The sequence below is a fragment of the Diabrotica virgifera genome, chromosome 8 (genome assembly GCF_917563875.1).
Source record: "Diabrotica virgifera virgifera chromosome 8, PGI_DIABVI_V3a".
In the NCBI taxonomy this organism is placed as follows: Eukaryota; Metazoa; Arthropoda; class Insecta; order Coleoptera; family Chrysomelidae; genus Diabrotica; species Diabrotica virgifera.
This window is the reverse complement of record NC_065450.1, coordinates 20509003-20530186: the sequence shown is the minus strand read 5'-3', so window position 1 is coordinate 20530186 and position 21184 is coordinate 20509003. Positions and strand designations below refer to the sequence as shown.

General features: G+C 34.9%; 1 protein-coding gene across 1 annotated transcript in view; it reads left to right on the top strand.

The window, feature by feature from the left end:
* The window catches only part of LOC126890024 (DNA-directed RNA polymerase II subunit RPB2), a 71999-nt gene that overhangs the window by 23882 nt on the left and 26933 nt on the right, over positions 1-21184 (top strand). Inside the window, exons 6-8 of the mRNA XM_050658831.1 lie at positions 3050-3219; positions 7349-7607; positions 19789-20233. Coding sequence (XP_050514788.1) covers positions 3050-3219; positions 7349-7607; positions 19789-20233 — 874 coding nt within the window. The remainder of the gene's footprint in view (positions 1-3049; positions 3220-7348; positions 7608-19788; positions 20234-21184) is intronic.

Here is a 21184-nt window from a genome sequence, read left to right as displayed (position 1 = left end):
ACAAAATAGAACCAACCCAGTCTTGATTTAAGTTCAGATCACACCGCAATAATCATAACACTAAGTACAACTGTAATTTGGAAGGAACCTGTGGCAAAACTCTGCAATAAAAGAACCAACTGGGAACAATTATTTCAATCTATTATTAACACAAATTAATATAAACTTAAAACATCGAATTAAAGAACCCCATGAAATAGAAAAAGCAGTGCAACATTTAACAGAAGTAATACAAGATGCTGCATGGAAGTCAACTCCAGATGATAAAAAAAATACCACCCATGATCATAACATTCCTTTACAAATTAAAGAAATTTTAAATGAAAAAAGAAGAGCTAGAGCCAAATGGCAGCGGTCAAGGAATCCCCGGGATAAAACACAATTAAATCGGTTAACACATCAACTGCGTACAGCTTTAATCCAGGCCCGTAATGAGACTTTTAAATATTACATCTCCAACCTAACACCTAATGACCATTCATTATGGCAAGCGACCAAAAAATTCAAGAGACCAATAGCATCTATTCCACCAATTAGAAAATCGGATCTAAGCTGGGCAAAAACTGATGAAGAAAAATCAAACACATTAGCACAACACCTCGCCCAGGTATTTAGTCTACATACAGAAGTCAATGCTGAAGATGAAGAAGTATACACATTTCTCGACGCTCCTTGTCAATTATCACTACCACTGAAACCATGTACACCAACAGAGATCTGGAAGGCGATAAATAAAATAAACCCTCATAAGGCTTCAGGTTATGACTTAATGGTGATGTACTAAAGCATTTGCCTAGAAAAGCGATAGTCCTGCTAACTATTGTATATAACAGCATGATAAGACTGTGTCACTTTCCTATTCAATGGAAATACGCACAAATAATTATGATTGCGAAACCGGGCAAACCGCCTACAGAACCCTCCTCCTATCGTCCTATAAGCCTTCTACCAATAATGTCAAAAATTTTCGAAAGACTTCTTTTAGTCCGAATTCTCGAAAGAATAAACATAAATAACATAATACCTGACCATCCATTTGGCTTTCGACAGAACTACTCAACAATACAGCAGTGCCATAGGATTGTAAATTATATAAAAGAAACTTTAGAGGGAAAGAAAATGTGTGCGGCAGTATTCCTTGATGTGGAAAAGGCATTTGATAAGGTGTGGCATAAAGGCCTGTTGTATAAAGTGAAAAAGAATATGCCTAATGAAATATACCTGATATTAAAATCATATCTGAATGAGCGATTTTTCCAAATCAAAGTAAATACCTCACTTTCCAAATATCATCCTATACAATCCGGAGTACCTCAAGGTAGTGTCCTCGGTCCCTTCCTTTATCTCCTTTACACTGCTGATATACCTGCTGATGATGACATTACTATGGCCACATTTGCCGACGATACAGGAATCCTTACATCAGACGATAACCCAGATAGAGCTTCTAACAAACTGCAAAACTATTTAAATTCACTTCAAACATGGTTAACAAAATGGAAGATTAAAGTAAACGGTGAAAAGTCTTCACAAATTACGTTCACAACAAGAAGGATCGACTGTCCACAGGTTCATATTAACAACATTCCTATCCCTTTAAAATCAGATGTCAAGTACCTGGGACTCCATTTGGACCGAAAGCTGACATGGAAGAACCATGTCAAAACCAAGAAAGCTCAGCTAAATTTAAAAGTCAGACAAATGTATTGGCTGCTAGGTAAACGATCCCAGTTATCATTAGAAAACAAAGTATTATTATACAAAATTATACTAAAGCCGATATGGAGTTATGGTATAGAGTTATGGGGCTGCAGCAAACCGAGCAACACTAAAATACTGCAAACTTTTCAATCAAAGACGCTGCGCATGATAGCGAATGCACCATGGTACGTCTCCAATATAACTATCCATAATGACCTTGGGATACCATTCATCGAAGATGTTATTAAACTACAGGCAACCAAAGCCCAAGAAAGAAATTTCGCCCATGAAAGTCAAACTATTCAACAACTCTACCAGCCGCCACTTGTGGGAAGAAGACTGAAAAGGACATGGCCAGAGGACCTAACTGATTAGGTGTATTGGAGAACCATCGATGGATGGTGCCCAAAGCATGGCAGGATTCAAGACTTTGCTACTATTTGCTAAATACTCTGTGTTGTAATTGGAGTAGATTGTAAATTTGCACTTAATAAAATGAAAAAGAAAAAAAAAATAATGTATGTATACACCGTTCTTAGGCGTCAACGCCCTTCGGTAGGGATCTATGGAGGAGTATCACCAAGCCGGAAGCCCTTATCCCTTCCCGTACAGCTCCTCCATAGGTCGATCAGACGCCAGTTTATTCCAGACCAAGCCGTAGACTCTATTGAGTTTTATACTACGGCGTTGGCCTTTTATAAATTTCATGACCTAGCTGAGGCTCGAACCAGCGACCGCAAATCGCAAATCCACTAAACTTGTCGATCGACTGAGCCCCAGCTAACTGGACCGTCAAGACCGTCAAGACCAAAAATTAATGTTCCGGGCATATTTGAGAAGGAGCATAAGTCAATTATTATTACTGAAGGTGTCACCTAACTTTATCTGCAAAAATCCGAATGCCACCTCTCACATCCAAAAATAGACGTTTTTTCACAGGTCCTTACTGGTCTACAAGGAGAGTATTAAGAGTCAGTACTTGGTTTTAGTGACTGGTACGTGTTACTAGCGTCGTGTAAATTAGCCTTTATTCTCATCTTACTGCAACCTTATAAACCAATAAACCAAACGCATTTTTGAACCACACGCTTTGAAATCCGCTATTAATATCGAAGGAAAATATCTCTTCACAAAACCTTGGTCCTAAAATATGTGGTATTGTATTGTAATCCTCAAAGAAAGGGAATTAATTAACCCTTTTCTCCACATTTAGTAGAGATTAAAATAAAACCATACCAGAGGTAGTAAAAAAATAATAATTTAAAATAAATTTAAAAAAATCTATAATTTATCCTAATTACTGATCTGTTTTTAATTGTACCTAATTTTCTAATCAATTTTTTAATAGGTGCTGCTGTAGGACTTGTAAAAAATCTTGCTCTGATGGCTTATATTTCCGTCGGTTCCCAACCATCGCCAATTTTGGAGTTCTTGGAGGAGTGGTCCATGGAAAACTTGGAAGAAATAGCGCCATCTGCAATTGCTAACGCTACCAAAATCTTTGTGAATGGTTGTTGGGTAAGTTCCGTAATTAGTAAGATAATGTTTTTTTATTTTGTGGCCACCTTTTTACTTTTGTGACTTGATCTACTTTTTGCATCAAACGCAGAATATTAAGATAATAGGACGAATCAAATCTGAACTCGCCTTTGGTAATGACTGTTTACTGAATTATAATTGTAGTAAATGAACCATAACTTAGTTTTCTTTATTTGTTTCTTTAAAAAGAATAAGTTTGTTCTCATAAAAGATTGGTATGTCAAATGTATCTCTCACAGGCACAAATATGGTAACCACATGTAGAAAGGTCTGGACTATCTGGAAGGGTCTTCAACCAAAGTCAATGAACAATACACTGATAGATTTCTTCACTGGTTACTGGATACTTTAAAGTATGTCATTAAATCTATGACGTGCATTTCTAATTGTTTGACTTTTAGTTTAAACAAAATTTTGGTTTTTCTCTTTTTATTCTCATTATATTAACACAACACATTGCGTGCCACGTCACCCAAAATTGTCGGTCATATATGAGTGACAACGTTGTTTCACTGGGGGCTACAGGCATTTTCTAATAAAGTTCATGGGTGGCCACAGTAAAAAAGAAGATATAGGGAAAGGTTTTTACGTCCAGATTATCATGTTTTCAGCAAAAAATTATTGCATGATAAAAACATTAGTTTTGTTTATTTAAAGTCGTCACCCAATTGTGACCGACGAGGCCGGTCAGAAAACTTATTTTGGTAGAAGCTATGTCATTCGCATTCACAGCACATAGAACAGCTGGTTCAACAAATGTTACGACAGAATCAAGAGAAGAACCCATGAAAGAATCAGGAGATGCATTCACCAAAGACAAAAAAATCGTCGTATTTGCAAGCCTTGTTACAGGCATTTGATTGGTTCTCTAGGACAGCGGCTCTCAAACTTTTTTAGTCGCGGCACCCTTGTAGGGCTAAAAATATTTCGAGGCACACCAACCCTTGAAACGATTTGAGAAGCGACAAAAAATAAAAAAAAAACACAATTCTGAAGCTCATTTGATTTCAATATAAACTTTATTTCAGATCAATAAAAACAGTACATTTGATAGGTATTCAAATATCCTTACATAATGTGATGAATGAAACAAACTGTTTCGATGATGTTTTCATTATATCCTTTAAAATTATTGTAATCTTTGTAAGTTTGACCCTCATATCCCTTGATGCTTGAAGTTTGCTTCTGTATTTGTTTTTAATGTAAGCATATGCAGAGAAAGAAGACTCACAGAGATAAGTCGATGTGAAACACACAAGTTTTTTCACTCCAACCTTGCCAACATTTTTTTCTGAATATACCTGCATCCAGAACTTTTCTTGGCTTCCTTCATAGTATTTGAGTTTTAAAGTGCTATCTTTGCTGATCTCAAGTAGATTTAGAAAAATTTCATTTGTCATTCCCACAGGTTTATTTTTTGGGTCGCACGAAAACGGGTTCATCATCCAGCTATATAAGTCATCTGAGTCAATGTCAGGAAAATAGTTTACAATACTTTCTTCCAAACCTTGCAAATGAGCAATAACAATTTCAAGGAAGTTCGTTTGAGGATTTATTTCGTTTGTTATAACAAATTCCTGTAATCGAGAGAAATTTGTGAGGTTCCTCTTTTAAACACATGCTTTGAAAAATGTAACTTTTTACGCAAGGCTTTGATTTTATCTAATTGTGCTCCTCCTGTGCCTTGAAGCGAAGTGGTGATTTTATTTATTATTTCGAAGATGTCTGAAAGGTATCCCAATTTTAGCAGCCAAATGACATCTTTTAATTCTTGGATGAAAGACTCCTCTGTAAATGTGATAATCAGTGGATCTTTTAGTTCAAATAGTCTCCCTAAAATTGTTCCCCTCGATAGCCACCGGACCTCTGTGTGGAGCAAAAGATTGAAGTGAGCCATATCCATATCTTCAGCGGTGAGCTTTAAAAGGCGTGCTTGAAGCGGACAGCTCTTCACATGGTTAAGTATTTTCACAGAACCATCCAATACGTCTTTCAAATCTTGAGGCATGTTTTTAGTTGCCAAAGAATGGCGATGTAAGATACAATGACTGCTGGCGGCATTTTCTGCCACTACCTTTATTCTAGACACCGCCCCTCTTATTTTACCAACCATTACATCCGCTCCATCACTGCAAATATCCACACATTTACTCCACTCTATATCATTTTTTCTTATATACTCGTGGATAGCCTTGAAAATTTCTTCACCAGTGGCATAACTTTTAAGCTCTTCACAAATAATGAATTCTTCTTCTATTTTCATCCCAAATGGAAACCTCACAAACACAAGCAGAACAGCAAGTCCAGCAACGTCGGTACTTTCATCAAGCTGTAAACTGAAGAATTCTCACAAGTTTTTAATCTATTTATAAGCTCTCTCTCTTTATAAAGTCTGAAATAGCGTGAATTCTCTTGCTTATAGTGCTGTTTGACATCTGCACATTATCAATCTTCTTGGTCATATCTGGACCTAACATGCATTGTACGACATACTTCACGCAAGGTTTAATGAGTTCCTCGGCAATGGTATGGGGTTTTCCAGCTTTTGCAATGTGCAAACCAACAATACATGATGTTTCAGTGGCGTTTTCATTTTTGGAGACTCTTTCCATCATGCATGACCCTGCCTGAATAGATGAAGCACGACGTTTGAAGGTTTCTTCGGCCTTATCGGCTAAACCAGGATGATTACTTTCCAAATGTCTTTTTAATTTAGATGGAACCAAGCACCTATTCGCAGCAATTTTGTTACAATTAACGCATTGGCCTTCTGGTGCCTGTTCGTTGCCAACTTGAATAAATCCATATAACGTGAGATACCTTCATACCTTCTTATTTTTACCGGAATTTCTTTTTGGTAAGGAACCTTCTTTCCACGAATTGAGGGAGAACAACTTGGATGAGCTGGACTCGAATGGATCTCGTGGACATTTGCATCTTCTCCATCTCTGCTAGTTGTCGCTGAATCAGTTGATGCGATTCAGATGCTTCAGTGACTTCACTACATTTCCTTTTCAAAGACCCAGATTTCAGCCATTTTCCATTATTCTGGAATGAAAAAAAAGTCCCAAATAAAAGAGAGCAAAACATTGCCAACAATGAAAGGTATTTTCCAACCGTAATAGTGCAAGACATATTTTATGGCAAAAATAGCAACAAAAGTACATAATATTATACATATTAATTCCAATGAATGAGAATACACAAGTACACAATTAGTCAACATGTTTCGATTGGATAGTGGCGCAGCGGCCGGTTGTTCGACTTTATAAATGTTCCACGTCACCCTTGGCAAATGCTTGAGGCACCCCAGGGTGCCGCGTCACCCACTTTGAGAACCTCTGCTCTAGGAAGACCGGAAGCCAGAAAGAAGGTGAAAAAAGTAATGACTTATTACTGTGGTTGTCCTGATCAACCTTATATGTGCATGGCCTGCTTTAAAAATATCCATACGTGATAAATTTATATTTTTTTGTTTTTGTTTCACTCTTGAATGGCCAAAATAAACACCATTTTTTTCTTTTCATTATTCATGTTTTAATGAACCATCACTGGACGCCACAACAACACATTTGCATATAAAAATCCATATACTATCACCTAAATTTGAGTGACAGAAGGGTATTCAAAAGCTATCGTGTCAGTCATATATGGCCGACATGGCCTCACAGTAGAAATTTCCGTCAGTCATATCTGTCTGACATGGCCTCCAAGAGTTAAACAACTTTTTTGGTGTGGCGCCCCATGCAACTTTTTGAGAAAGGCGTGTGGCAGGCAATATGTTCTCTGTATCTGTAGAGTAGGGAGTGTGAGTCAAGTCCCACAGCACTTAGGCCACAATTGACCCATTGTACATCCTCCCAGGGGGTTGTCGTCCTTAGTTCATGATCCATCCTGCCATTTCCAGGAAGCTGGACAAATCACCTGGTCACATCTCCCTTATATCGCCAGGTGTAGACCAAGGCTCGCCGAACGCATACTCTCGTATTGACGATAACTCCGGACATTCACATAAGACATGCTCGACAGACAGTTTCGTCATCTCGTTCACACCTCCTGGATAGAGATATGTCTCAGGCAATGTGTTAAAATATATTATTTTTTTTAGGTGGGAATTCACAGAGACCCTGAACAACTTATGGCGACACTGCGTAAACTTCGACGTCAAATGGACATCATCGTATCAGAAGTATCGATGATTCGAGATATTCGTGACAGAGAAATAAGAATTTACACAGACGCCGGAAGAATCTGTAGACCTTTGTTAATCGTCGAAAATGGCCAGTTGCTATTGAAGAAAAGACATATTGATATGTTAAAAGAAAGAGAATATAATAATTATGGTTGGCAGGTACTGGTCGCGTCTGGTATGTATATGCATATATTTTGGTTCCATGACATCTCGTAACGCGATAGTTCGTAACCGGACAATTCGTAACAGCGACAGTTCTTAACGGCGACACTTCGTAACGGCGACGCGACAGTTCGTAACTATACAAATTTGTAACGTCCAAATTGAATTATTCTGTTTATTTTTGTTAATGTCGAAACTAACTGTTATCAGTTATAAATGAAGTTATGTTTATCAATTTAACGAATCAGGATCAAGATATTTTTAAGGCATTTCCTATTTTGTGTTTCAGAATATAATAAAAGATTTAAACAGGCAAACAAATATTTAAATAAAATACTTTTTTATATACAGGGTGGTTCATCTTATTCGCCTCGGTGTCTGTCCTATAAACCACTTGATATTTAAAAAAAAATTCTTCACAGAATAATACAGCGCCATTAATACTACAATCTAAAAATAATGTGAATTATACAGGGTGCTCCAAAAAGAGTGGTATATCAAAGTTATATTTTTTCTTATGAAATGCCCTATATCTGATGACATTATTAAATTGACCTTAAAAAATAAGCTATACTTTCATAAGGGTTCCCTATACCTAAATACCCTATACTATTTAGCATACTTAAACAGATGCTTATTGCAATAAAATTTCTTACAGGGTGGTCAAAATATGAGATTGTTCTATTAACAAATTCAATCTGTAATAACTTACTTATTTTAAATGGAACACCCTGTATCTTACTAGTCTATCGCGTAGAAAATTTACTTAGCTTTCAATTCTTATTAGAGTTTCCTATACCTATCTCCCTTCATTTTTTAAATATTTAAAGATTTCCTAATTTGTAAGCTTTTAAAATTAGAATTAAGTACCTATGTCGTGGTTATGTACAACACATCACCAACACCGCCAATATACTTAGACAAGATACTGTCATTAATAAAATTTTCATTGTTATCATGTAATCACGCAGAGTGTTGTATTATTTTAGTTGATTTTGGCCTACATGTGAAATTGAATATGTTTATATTAAACTGCATACCCTATATTAGATGCCGTATTCTGGAAGATATTTAAATTATATTTCATTCCGTTTAAGTATTTTCCATATCTTAACCCAACGGTTATTAAGTAAATTTAAGAACACCACTTTTTGTTTGAATCTTTGAATCGCAATTACAAACAATTAAATGCAATGGCTACTTTGAAGAAAACGAGCCTATTGTACAAAAATATGTAAAAATGGGTATTTACAGAATATCAGGGGAATTTATATTTACAGAATAACATGTGTATTGAGAATGTTTTCATGGAATTGAAGAGATTTTAAATATCTTCCATTATAAAGAATAGAATATCGAGTATGTCATTTAAAGTAAGAACACTCTGTGTGATTAAATGATAAAAATGTGAATTTTATTAATGAAAGTATCTTGACTAAGATATCTAAGTATATTGCCGGTGTTGGTGACGTGTTGTACATAACCACGACATATGTACTTGACTTAATTCTAATTTTTAAAGCTTACAAATTAGGAAATCTGTAAATATTTAAAAATGAAGGGAGATAGATATAGGAAAGCCTAATAAGAATTGAAAGCTAAGTAAATTTTCTACTCGATAGACTAATAAGATACAGGGTGTTCCATTTAAAATAAGTAAGTTATTACAGCTTGAATTTGTTAATAGAACAGTCGAATATTTTGACCACCCTGTAAAAAGATAGGTATAGGAAACCCTAACACAAATTGAAAGCTAAGTAAATTTTCTACGCGATAGACTAGTAAGATACAGGGTGTTCCATTTAAAATAAGTAAGTTATTACAGCTGGAATTTGTTAATAGAACAATCTCATATTTTGACCACCCTGTAAGAAATTTTGTTGCAATAAGCATCTGTTTAAGTATGCTAAATAGTCTATTATTAAAATCCAAGAAAGAATTTGTTACTGATTCTTAGATTCGTAGATATTTATTGTTTTCTAAAACCTTACATTTTTATAAAAATCGAAATAAATCAAAACACCCTGTATTTAGGTATAGGGAAGCCATATGAAAGTATAGCTTATTTTTTAAAGTCGATTCAATAATGTCATCAGATATAGGACATTCCATAAGAAAAAATATAACTTTGATATACTACTCTTTTTTGGAGCACCCTGTATAATTCATATTATTTTTAGATTGTAGTATTAAAGGCCCTGTATATTTCTGTGAAGAAATTTTTTTAAAATATCAAGTGGTTTTCCGTACAGAGACCGAGGCAAATAAGGTGAAACACCCTGTATAATACTAAAAATTTTGGTATATAAGATTCCGTTTTCCACGTGAACTACACCATACGTAAGTTCATTTGCCATATTAATTGTCTTACTAAGAGGGATTAAAAAAATTGTTAAAAGTTTGTACGTATTTAAATATTTGGTTGTGTTTAAAGACTTAGCCCCGGCGCAAATTGAACCTAAGCGAGTCACAACCTGCGCCGGCGGGACGGGTGACCTGTGCAGTTATTTTTCTAGTGCACCGCATATTGAACACAAGCCAAGCCGACCGTCGGCTGTCGTCGTAACGAATAGAGACGGGCAAAATCAGTGCGGACGTGTAACCGTTACTTTTGATACTGATTCTCAGTGGTACTGAGTACAAATACTGATTACAAAATACTGATGTATCTGATCCTTGTACTGAATTGAGTAGGTAACTAAAAAACGGTAGTTCCGTACTTGTAACTAGTAACGTTTTAAAAATATCTTACACGTCCCTAGTAGTCGTAGCGGTATGAATTTCGAAAACATCGAGTTTGATCATAAGCGGGTGCATAAAAAGATATCTTAAGCGCTGGTTTCCTCGAAAGCGGTGCCGACAAACTACGACCATAACACTGCTATGAATGACGTCATAAAAAACTGTACCATGCAAAATAATAGCAGTGGTTTCTAAGGATGCGTTGAAAGCCACCGCTTGCTGAGTTTGCACATTCCATTGCCGCAGTGAAGAACCTTGAATTTTTCACCATGATCTGACGTAATTCATCGCAGTGCTACGGTCGCAGTTTGTCGGTGCCGCTTTCGAGGAAACCAGCGCTTTACACTGAGTATTTTATTTCTACATACCTTTATAATAACAAGCATAAGTTTAACACTGCATTGATTGTGATGGCAAAAACGGTTCGCATGTTCGCAAAATCAGTACTTTTGATACCGGTTCTAAGTGGTACTGATTACAAAATACTGATGTATCTGATCCTTGTATTTACTGAATTGAGTAGGCAACTTAAAATCGGTAGTTCCGTACTTGTAACTAGTAACGTTTTAAAAATATCTTACACGTCCCTAGTAGTCGTAGCGGTATGGCTTTCGAAAACATCGAATTTGATCATAAGCAGGTGCATAAAAAATATCTTACACTGAGTATTTTATTTCTACATACCTTTATAATTACAAGAATAAGTTAAACACTGCATTGATTGTGATTGCAAAAACGGTTCGCATGTTTTAAATGGGATTTTTGCTGATTATGTATTTTGCTAAAATATTAAATAACACAAAAAATACAATTCACAACCATCATTTAATTTTTAACGATAAACAAAAGTCTAATATGATGACAAGTTTGAAATTGATCGACTTTGTCGATAACAGTGTCATTAACAGATATTTTTAAATACCATGAATCATTTTCCAATGATTGTGTGGATTTAAGAAATACATACTAAACAATGTTTTTACCTGTATAAAGGAGATTATAATTAATGACGTTCTACACCTTCGGCAAAGAATTAAGGATATGCATGAAATTTTAGTATGTTATAGTTTACTTAAAAAAACTAAGACTTGATTTTTAAAAAATTGTTTGACCGTGCCGTTTAATTACTATTAAGGGTCAAAGTTAAGTTTTAACATGGGCTCTTATGGGAATTCTTAAAAAGTTAATAACTTTTGAACCAAATTTACGATTTTTAATTATTTGTGCTTAAATTAAAGGTTTTTTTGTAAGGAATAACATATTAAAAAATGAGGATTGTGTACCGTACCATTTAGTTTTAATTTATTTATTATAATTCCGTAATTTATTCCGCAATTTCCGTTATTTATTATAATTTATTTTTATAAAATATTCAATACTGAAACATATGATTTGAGTATTCTGCTATAAATGCATTGTTACCAACTTTTGCTTGCATATAAGTTTCCCCCCCTTTCCTCTGAGAGGCATACCCCGCAACGAAGGTGTAGAACGTCGTTAAGACACATTATGGTACTCCTTATTTTTCAAATCATATGCTCTTGTAAACGCATAACTTTGATTTATTGGCTAAACCTACACTAGATACGTCACAAGAAATTAAAAACAATTAACATGTAATAAATTCACTATTTTAATCATATATATTATATTCCCTATTATTGCAATAAAATATTAAAACGAATAAACGAAAACTTGTTGAGTAGTGCCGATTGATACAACAGAGCAATAAAATGATATTCATAAAGATAGTGTAAAATATATCGCCGCTTATCTGGTCCGCTGTTAATAAAGTTATCAGCATTTAATTGCAAAGCGGTCTCTTAGCTGGAAAATACTTGTAAATACCATCCGTATTAATTTCAGATACTTCCATCTCGCAAACAAAAACACGTAAAAATTAACATGTGGCGGTGAGTCACCCGTCCCAAGCACAAGAAAACTGTACGCTGACGACAAACCTTCCCAGGCGAGACCTGCGAACGCATGAACCGATAGTAGGATGCGCAGAACGGTCTACGCAGTCCGCCGACGCAAGTTGTGTCTGGCTTAGGATCAATTTGCGTTGGGGCTTATGTTTGTGTTTAAAGACTATATTCTGAAACACAAAATATAAAATGTGTTAATGTTTATCCCGGTACTGACTCGGTAAATTGATAAACATAATTTCAATTATAACTATAGTAACAGTTAGTTTCCACTTCAACAAAAATAAACAGAATAATTCAATTTTGACGTTACGAAGTTGTATAGTTACGAACTGTGGCCATTACGAAGTATCCGTTACCACTTGTCCGGTTACGAATTGTCGCGTTACGAGGTGTCTGGTCACGATATATTTTATATCAAAAATATTTTACTGTTAATAATGTTACTGACAGTTGAATGGTGGGCTACAACAATGTTGTAAGCGACAGAATCGAGATTATGCAGGAGATGAAAAAAACACATTGACAAGCCATTTATGAACATACGGATACCAACATTGCGGTACGAAAAACTCAGGGAAGGCAAAATATTTTTAGCCAGATTGAAAGATGCTCGCATTGGTCTTTGGATATACAATAATATTGCATTAAAACCTCACTTTGACCCAATATGTCGCTTACAACATTGTTGTAGCCCACCATTCAGTTAATGAAGTGTATCAAATAGTTTTGTATTAAAAAAAGACTAAGTTTTCACTCTAATGGCATATAAAACAACATAATGCTATTCTACATCCCACCAGAATGAAAACAATGGGAACCTTCTCTGGTTACACCTCCGAGGATTCTACAATATGCAAGCCATACGGATGCTGAGACTAAGGAAGATGAGGGAATTCTACAATTTACAATTCACGTCACATCTGCTCAGCGCGGTAAAGTTCCAACGAGAATGGTTCCCTTCGTACTCTAATCAGAGTAAATGTAAATCAAAAATGAATAACCATTTTCAATTTCGTTGCAAAACGAAAATACAGCCGAACCAGCCTCCTGATGAGAGACTAATAAGTTTCGAAACCGGTAGAGGTGCTTGCTGCACTCTCTGATTGGACTAGAATATGGTTCGGCTGTATTTTCGTTTTGCAACGAAATTGAAAATGGTTATTCATTTTTGATTTGCATTTACTCAGATTAGAGTACGAAGGGAACCATTCTCGTTGGAACTTTACCGCGCTGAGCAGATGGGACGTGAATTGTAAATTGTAGAATTCCCTCATCTTCCTTAGTCTCAGCATCCGTATGGCTTGCATATTGTAGAATCCTCGGAGGTGTAACCAGAGAAGGTTCCCATTGTTTTCATTCTGGTGGGATGTAGAATAGCATTATGTTGTTTTATATGCCATTAGAGTGAAAAATTAGTCTTTTTGTAGCAGTTGCCGCTAGGGTATCTATGCCATTGCTTTCGTTGCAATCCGGGACTGCACGCTGGGGTTTGTTTTGGTTGGATCAGGGAGAGCAGCATATGTGCCTCCTGATGAGAGACTAATAAGTTTCGAAACCGGTAGAGGTGCTTGCTGCACTCTCTGATTGGACTAGAATATGGTTCGGCTGTATTTTCGTTTTGCAACGAAATTGAAAATGGTTATTTATTTTTTAGTTTTGTATTAATTCTGTATAAAAAATGCTCCTCCTCTTCTTCTTCTTCAGCCTGTTTGCTTCCACCCTGGAAAAATGCCTCCACATGAGCTCTCCACTCTTCTTTGTTTTGTGCTATTAGGTGCCTGTTTCTCCCCACTTTTGTTTTGATATCCGTTTCTGTGGTCTTCCCTATTACGAATGTGCTCCAATGTACATGTTTCTCGTCCAGCTTTCTCTGTTTTGTCGTGACACGTGTTGTACTCAGTTCATGTCATTTGCGCAATCCTTCCATTTACATCTTCCACCTTCGTCCTGCTTCCCACGTGCTTATTTCTTATGTTATCTCAGAGAATGTCCTAACATAGCTCCTTCAATGGTCCTCTGGGTTGTTCTTTATCCATTGGGTGATACTCTGTAAGTATCCGGAATCTCCATTCCTAATGTCATAACTGGTAGAATATAACAATTGTTGAATATACTTTTCTTTATATTTATTGTTATTGGATTCTCTTTTTGTTTTTCAACACTGAATGTTCCTACTGTTGCCCAAGTCATCCAGATTCTCCTACTCTCTGTTTAGATTCTCATTTAGTTTGTATTGGGGTATCCTTCGTACACTGAATCTGATGTTTGACAAACACTATAGTTACCTCTGCCGTTTGATTCCCTTTGCCTAGTTTGATTGTGCGACCTAGGTATACAGGGTGTTTCATTAATAATTGTCCATATAGTAACTGGAGAAACCTTAGCACAAAATACGAAGATTTAACCTAAAACACTTAAATAAAATGTGGTTCCTTACTGAGTTACAGGGTGTTTTATCTAAAAATTTAAAAATTATTTTTGCTCAGCATTTCAAAACTATTCGACGTATCCTTTTCATACTTGGCAGAAAGTGCGATTACTATACAGCCTACTAAATTACGATAAACAAACGTTTCTAGGTACTACCAAAGGCGTACGACAGGGGATAGTGAATGGTTCACCCTTCTCAAATTCTACGCCACTGGCGGAATTACTATTTTAGTGCCATTTTTAGATTTCTTCAATACCTTCTACGTAAATAATATACTCCTCATTGGTAACGTTAAAGTCATTAAATTTCGAGATATTTGAAGTTAAATATGAAACAGCACAGTTATTTTGATTAATTTATGATATGATTCATATGATTAAATTTAAAAATTATTTGTACCCAGTACTTCAAAACTATTTGGCGTATCCTTATCATACTTAGCAGAAAATGTAGGTACTGTAAACCCTACTAAATTAAGATAAATAAATGTTTGTAGCTACTACCAGAGGCGTACGACAGGGGATAGTGGCTGGTTGACCCGTCCCAAATTCTACGCCACTGACGAAATTGCTATTTTAGTGTAATTTTTTGATTTTTCAATACTTTCTATGTAAATAATATACTCTTCTTTTGTAACGATAAAATGATTAGTTTTCGAGATATTTGAAATTAAAAATGAAGCGATACAATACATTAATCAAAATAACCGTGTCGTTTCATTTTTAACTTGAAAGATCTCGAAAACTAATGACTTTATCGTTACGAATGAAGAGTATATTATTTTCATAGAAAGTATTGGAGAATCCAAAAATTGAACTAAAATATCAATTCCGCCAATGGCGTAGAATTTGGAAAGGGTCAACCATTCACTTTCCCCTGTCGTACGCCTCTGGTAATAGACATAAACGTTTGTTTAACATAATTTAGTAGTGTGTACAGTACCTATACTTCCTGCCAAGTATGAAAAGGATACGTCGAATAGTTTTAAAATGCTGAGCAAAAATAGTTTTTAAATTTTTAGATAAAACACCCTGTAACTCAGTAAGGAACCACATTTTATTTAAGTGTTTTAGGTTAAATCTTCGTATTTTGTGCTAAGGTTTCTCCAGATACTAAATGGACAATTATTAATGAAACACCCTATATAGTCCAGAAAGCCACTGCGCATCCGCTAGGAAAAATATTCTAATTCGAATTTTTTGCACAATCTTACTCAAAAATTTAACAAATTTGCATGTTGCCAGGACCAAAAAGTGGGCAAAAATTTTTTAAACGTTTTTTTGTGTTTTTTTCCTAAAATTATTTTTTTTTGCGTGGAAAAAAGTTTTTTTTTAGGTTTTTTTGATCATTCCAAACAGAAAAGGTTTTTAGTGACTTTTCTCTAAAAATGATAGTTTTTGAAATATAAGCGATTAAAAATTGAAAAATTGCGAAATTGGCCATTTTTAACCCTCAAAAACTATGTGAAAAACTGAAAATTTGAATGTTGCCAAGGTAGGTAGATATTCTTTAAACATCGATTGATGAAATCCCGAAGAGTTTTTTGCAATAAATATTCAAAACTCCTTTGTTTTTTAATTGCTAATCAAGCGTGCGCGACACTATTTTCGTGCAAATGAAAGGAATAAATTCGTTATTTCGTAAACCGGCGACATTAAGGGAAAATCCCGAAACAGGTCGATTTTTATTTTTAAGTTATGATATTGTGGCATATAAAATGTGGTATACTAGTGACGTCATCCGTCTGGGCGTGATGACGTAATCGATGATTTTTTTAAATGAGAATAGGGGTCGTGTGGTAGCTCATTTGAAAGGTTCTTCAATTCTCTATCAAGTAATGTAAACATTTACATAATTATTTATACAGGGTGTCCTTCTACTTCTTTTTTTGTCAAATAATTTAATTTAATAAAAATTTTTTTGACACCCCGTATAAATAATTATGTAGATGTTTATATTACTGCATAGAGAATTGAAGAACCTTTCAAATGAGCTAGCACACGACCCCTATTCCCATTTAAAAAAATCATCAATTACGTCATCACGTCCAGATGGATGACGTCACTAGTATACCATATATGCCACAATATCATAACTTAAAAATAAAAATCGACCTCTTTCGGGATTTTTCCTTAAAGTCGTCGGTTTACGAAATAACGAATTTATTCCTTTCATTTGCACCATACTGTCGGTGGAAAATAGTGTCGCGCACGCTTGATTAGCAATTAAATAACAAAGGAGTTTTGAATATTGTATTGCAAAAAACTCTTCGGGATTTCATCAATCGATGTTTAAAGGATATCTACCTACCTTGGCAACATTCAAATTTTCAGTTTTTCACATAGTTTTGAGGGTTAAAAATGGCCGATTTTGCAATTTTTCAATTTTTAATCGCTTATATGTCAAAAACTATCATTTTTAGAGAAAAGTCACTAAAGACCTTTTCTGTTTGGAATGATCCAAAAAACCTAAAAAAACTTTTTTCCATGCAAAAAAAATAATTGTAGAAAAAAAAACGTTTAAAAAATTTTTGAATACCTTTTGGTTCTGGCAACATGCAAATTTGTTAAAAGGAGTCCTTTTTGAGTAAGATTGTGCAAAAAATCCGAATCAGAATATTTTTCCTAGCGGATGCGCAGTGGCTTTCTGGACTAATATCGATTGTGCTATACTATACAGTGATTAGTGCGCTAATAACCGGCAAAGTAACGTAAAAGACGGAAACATTAAGTTATGAAATAAAAAGAGGTGAAACTATCGGAGGTGGGAAATTTAGCGATAGAAACCTATAAATTTACATTATATTTGTAGGCAACTACCACTCTGACAGTGACAGCTTTAGTTGACACACTCTGATACGTCTAAAGGTGGGAAACAGTCAATATAATGTAAATTTAAAAATCATTTTTTAAATTTCTCGTTCAATTTACGACAAAAAATCTATCTTGCCTTTTTTTCATATGAGGCGCAGTTTTTATGCAAAAGAATAAAACATCTTAACGTTTACAAAGTATTTGAAGTAAGTAGTTTCATTGCCGTATATGTATTTTAGTAGTTTTCTGTGTCTGAAATCAATCCTTGTGTTATTCATTCCTTCTAATACGGCCCAGAGTTCTATGGAATCGAATGCCTCAAATACCAAATTAAGGGGGAAAATGCTGGTAGTACACAAATTTAACGATTTTTTATCCATAAAAAAAGTTCATAATACATACTGTCAACATTGATTAATAACCACATAGATACCTCACCTTTCGGTAAAACCGAATTCAGTGTTAAACTCCGCCCACTTACACCTCTTTGCCCCTCAAGTCTAAGTACTAACTGGCTGGACGGTGGCGACATTTATTGAAATTTTTGCCAAGATTAAAAAATAAATTTGAGTTGCTTGGCTGGCGTAATAGACAACGATATAAGGGTAGTATTCAGCATTTTAACAAATAATTTTAATGCGATTTTAACGCGGCAAGTTTGTTTGTTTTTCCTAAAGCACCTAAATCTTGAAACCCTTCTATAATGTCATCTAATTTATTGTACTCCAATTGTTTTTTCAAAGAAATTTCATCAAACATTAACACACAAATTTTTTCCCACTCATCCATTGTCTCTGCTTTTTTCTTCAACTTGTCAATTAAGGAAATGTTTAAACCAGTTCTTAATTTTATGACACGCAACCAAGTTTGAATTTCAAATGATCGCAAGTTTGAATTGTTTTTACTGAAGGTAATATAAAGTTAAGAGATCTAATTAAAAATTTTTAACAACTAGGAGACTTATAATAAATGGCCAGAGCTAAATCCTTTTCATTGTCACTCCATTGTGAACGAGTTTTGTGTGAAAACTGCATATTAACAAAAGTGTGCACGTATATGCTTTTATTTTCTAACAGTACCTGTATCATGAATTTGGTTGCCGATTTTCTGTTTTTTGTTGTTCTTCTACAACGCTGACTGTTCTTCTGACGGCACTTCTTCTTTAAAGCATTTACTTGATACTCCAATTTTTTTACCTTCTCCGTCAATTCAGTTTCAAGTTTTGTGGGCAAATTAATATCAAAACTGTAAATATCACTGAGACTACTACTTGATCTCTTAGGCGATGGAGTTGACCTAACCATACAATCACCACTTGTAGATCTTTTACGTTTCGTACCGCAATAAACGTATGTATGTAGAGCATAATACTGGTGGGGTATCACCTAATATAGATAATCATTGAAATGTATGTGTAATTTTAATTAAAGCAAAACAAGCATCTCCGTTATTTCTGGAGTGATACTAACAACGGATTCATATTTTAAAAAAAATCTCTTTTGATTTAATTGTATAAAAAATATATAAATCACTCAATATCAACTGATTTTATATAAAATATATTTTAATAGTATTATTCTCATTGACAAAGCGCATTAGGCAAACATAAAAATATTTCCAAAGTTGAGTACTCACCTAAATCAGTTGCTAACTGTGCAAATTTTAGAGGAACAGCATTTTTCCTTAATAACTTTCTTTGGCCACTTTGGTAAATATGTTCCACTGCATAATGATGCTGGCAAATTACCCTCTGTTTCAGGTCACTGATATCCATCAATATAATATAAATATTTCCGAAGTTTTTTTGCCAAATTTTTGTGCGCTCTACGTCTTTCAGGGAAAATTTAAAGAAAGATATATTATTATTTGTTCCATCGTTTCTTTCAAAACATCCCGCGTAGACACACTTATGCGTTACAGAGGCCATTTTATCTAAAATGTGAGTCCTTTTTTTAAATTTTGCTATAACTTGTCACAGATAATACACCTATAGGGTAAGTTCGGCCCTGACACTACTCCTACCTCCTCGCAAGTCAGAGAGAGAATGAGAAATCTCGATACGGTTTTCGAGTAGCGCCATCTAGTTGTTGATACGTCTTTCGGTTACCAAGAGGTGAGCTATCTAGTGGAATATTTATAATCAATGCTGTCAGTTAGTCATTTTTTGATCTTGCTCCCCTTTTTGAGTGTTTTACACACGCTGCGCTGTTAAAGTGATACATTGTAGTCAATTGGTCTATTGGATCATTTTTAACTTGACAACAATCACTGTTTTAGGTGTGGTGGAGTACATAGACACCTTAGAAGAAGAAACCGTAATGATTGCCATGAACCCCGAAGATTTACGCCAAGACAAAGAATGCGCTTATTGTACAACATACACTCATTGTGAAATTCATCCAGCCATGATTTTAGGAGTTTGCGCTTCCATCATTCCGTTCCCAGATCACAACCAGAGTCCCAGAAACACCTATCAAAGTGCTATGGGTAAACAAGCCATGGGTGTCTATATCACAAACTTCCACGTTAGAATGGACACACTGGCCCACGTCCTGTACTATCCACATAAACCTCTGGTAACGACAAGATCTATGGAGTATCTTAGATTCAGAGAGTTACCGGCTGGAATCAATAGTATCGTTGCGATTGCTTGTTATACAGGATACAATCAGGAAGATTCTGTTATCTTGAATGCTTCTGCAGTAGAAAGAGGATTTTTCAGGTAAGAGAAAATATTTTTAAGTGAAAAGTGGTAATTTTTTTTCTAAAATTTAATTAGAGTACTGCTTATCAGGTTCTAGGGTAGACTTGAGTAGAATTTCACGTATTTAATAAGCAGTTGAACTTCGTAAGTCCTAGGTTTGCACCCAATGTGACCGGAAGGAGAACCGGAAGTAGATATTTGAACTATTCGGGTAACTTTACGTCGATTGATGTTCTTATCCTTTAAGTACCGTCCCAAATTTAGGCGTCGGCAGCTTCCATGACAATTTGTCGATATCGTTCTCGATCTTGCGCTGCATGTAATAGTTAACTTACTGATAAGCCAGTCCATTGACGAAGATTTAGGTGCCATGAATATTTCTTCCTACCAATTCCTCTTTTTCCGTCGATCTTTCCGTTGAGTATTAACTGCAGCATCCTGTATCTGCTGCCTCTCATTATATGCCCGAGATATTCAAAGTTTTCTCTTTTTTGAAGTTATACTTCTTTAGGCGCGATTGAGGGTGAAATTTTATTAATCTGCGCGCATGCGCACACAGACAGTATGGAGTTCGTTACTAAATGTTTTAATTTATGTATGTGTCAGTCCAGAAAAGGTGTAAAAAGGATATATTGGTGTTTTTAAATATATTTTTCTATAAACGTGTTAAAAATGCAATTTATAGCACTCCATAGGAGCGTTAAAAATGCTACTAGCACCAGTGCTTTAAAAATTTTAAGGCACTGCAGTTAAAAGTGAATTGTCAAATTGTGAAACGTTAAAATATTTATATTTCATTTATTAGCATTAATATTAATAATATAACTTGCGCAATTTGAAAAAGCTGGTTTAAAAGGTTTTTTTAAATTTAATTTAAACTGTATTATTGCATTTTTAACACGTTTGTAGAAAAAAAACTATTAAAATTTGTTAGAATGTACAAAAATAAAAGTAGATGTTATTCTATAG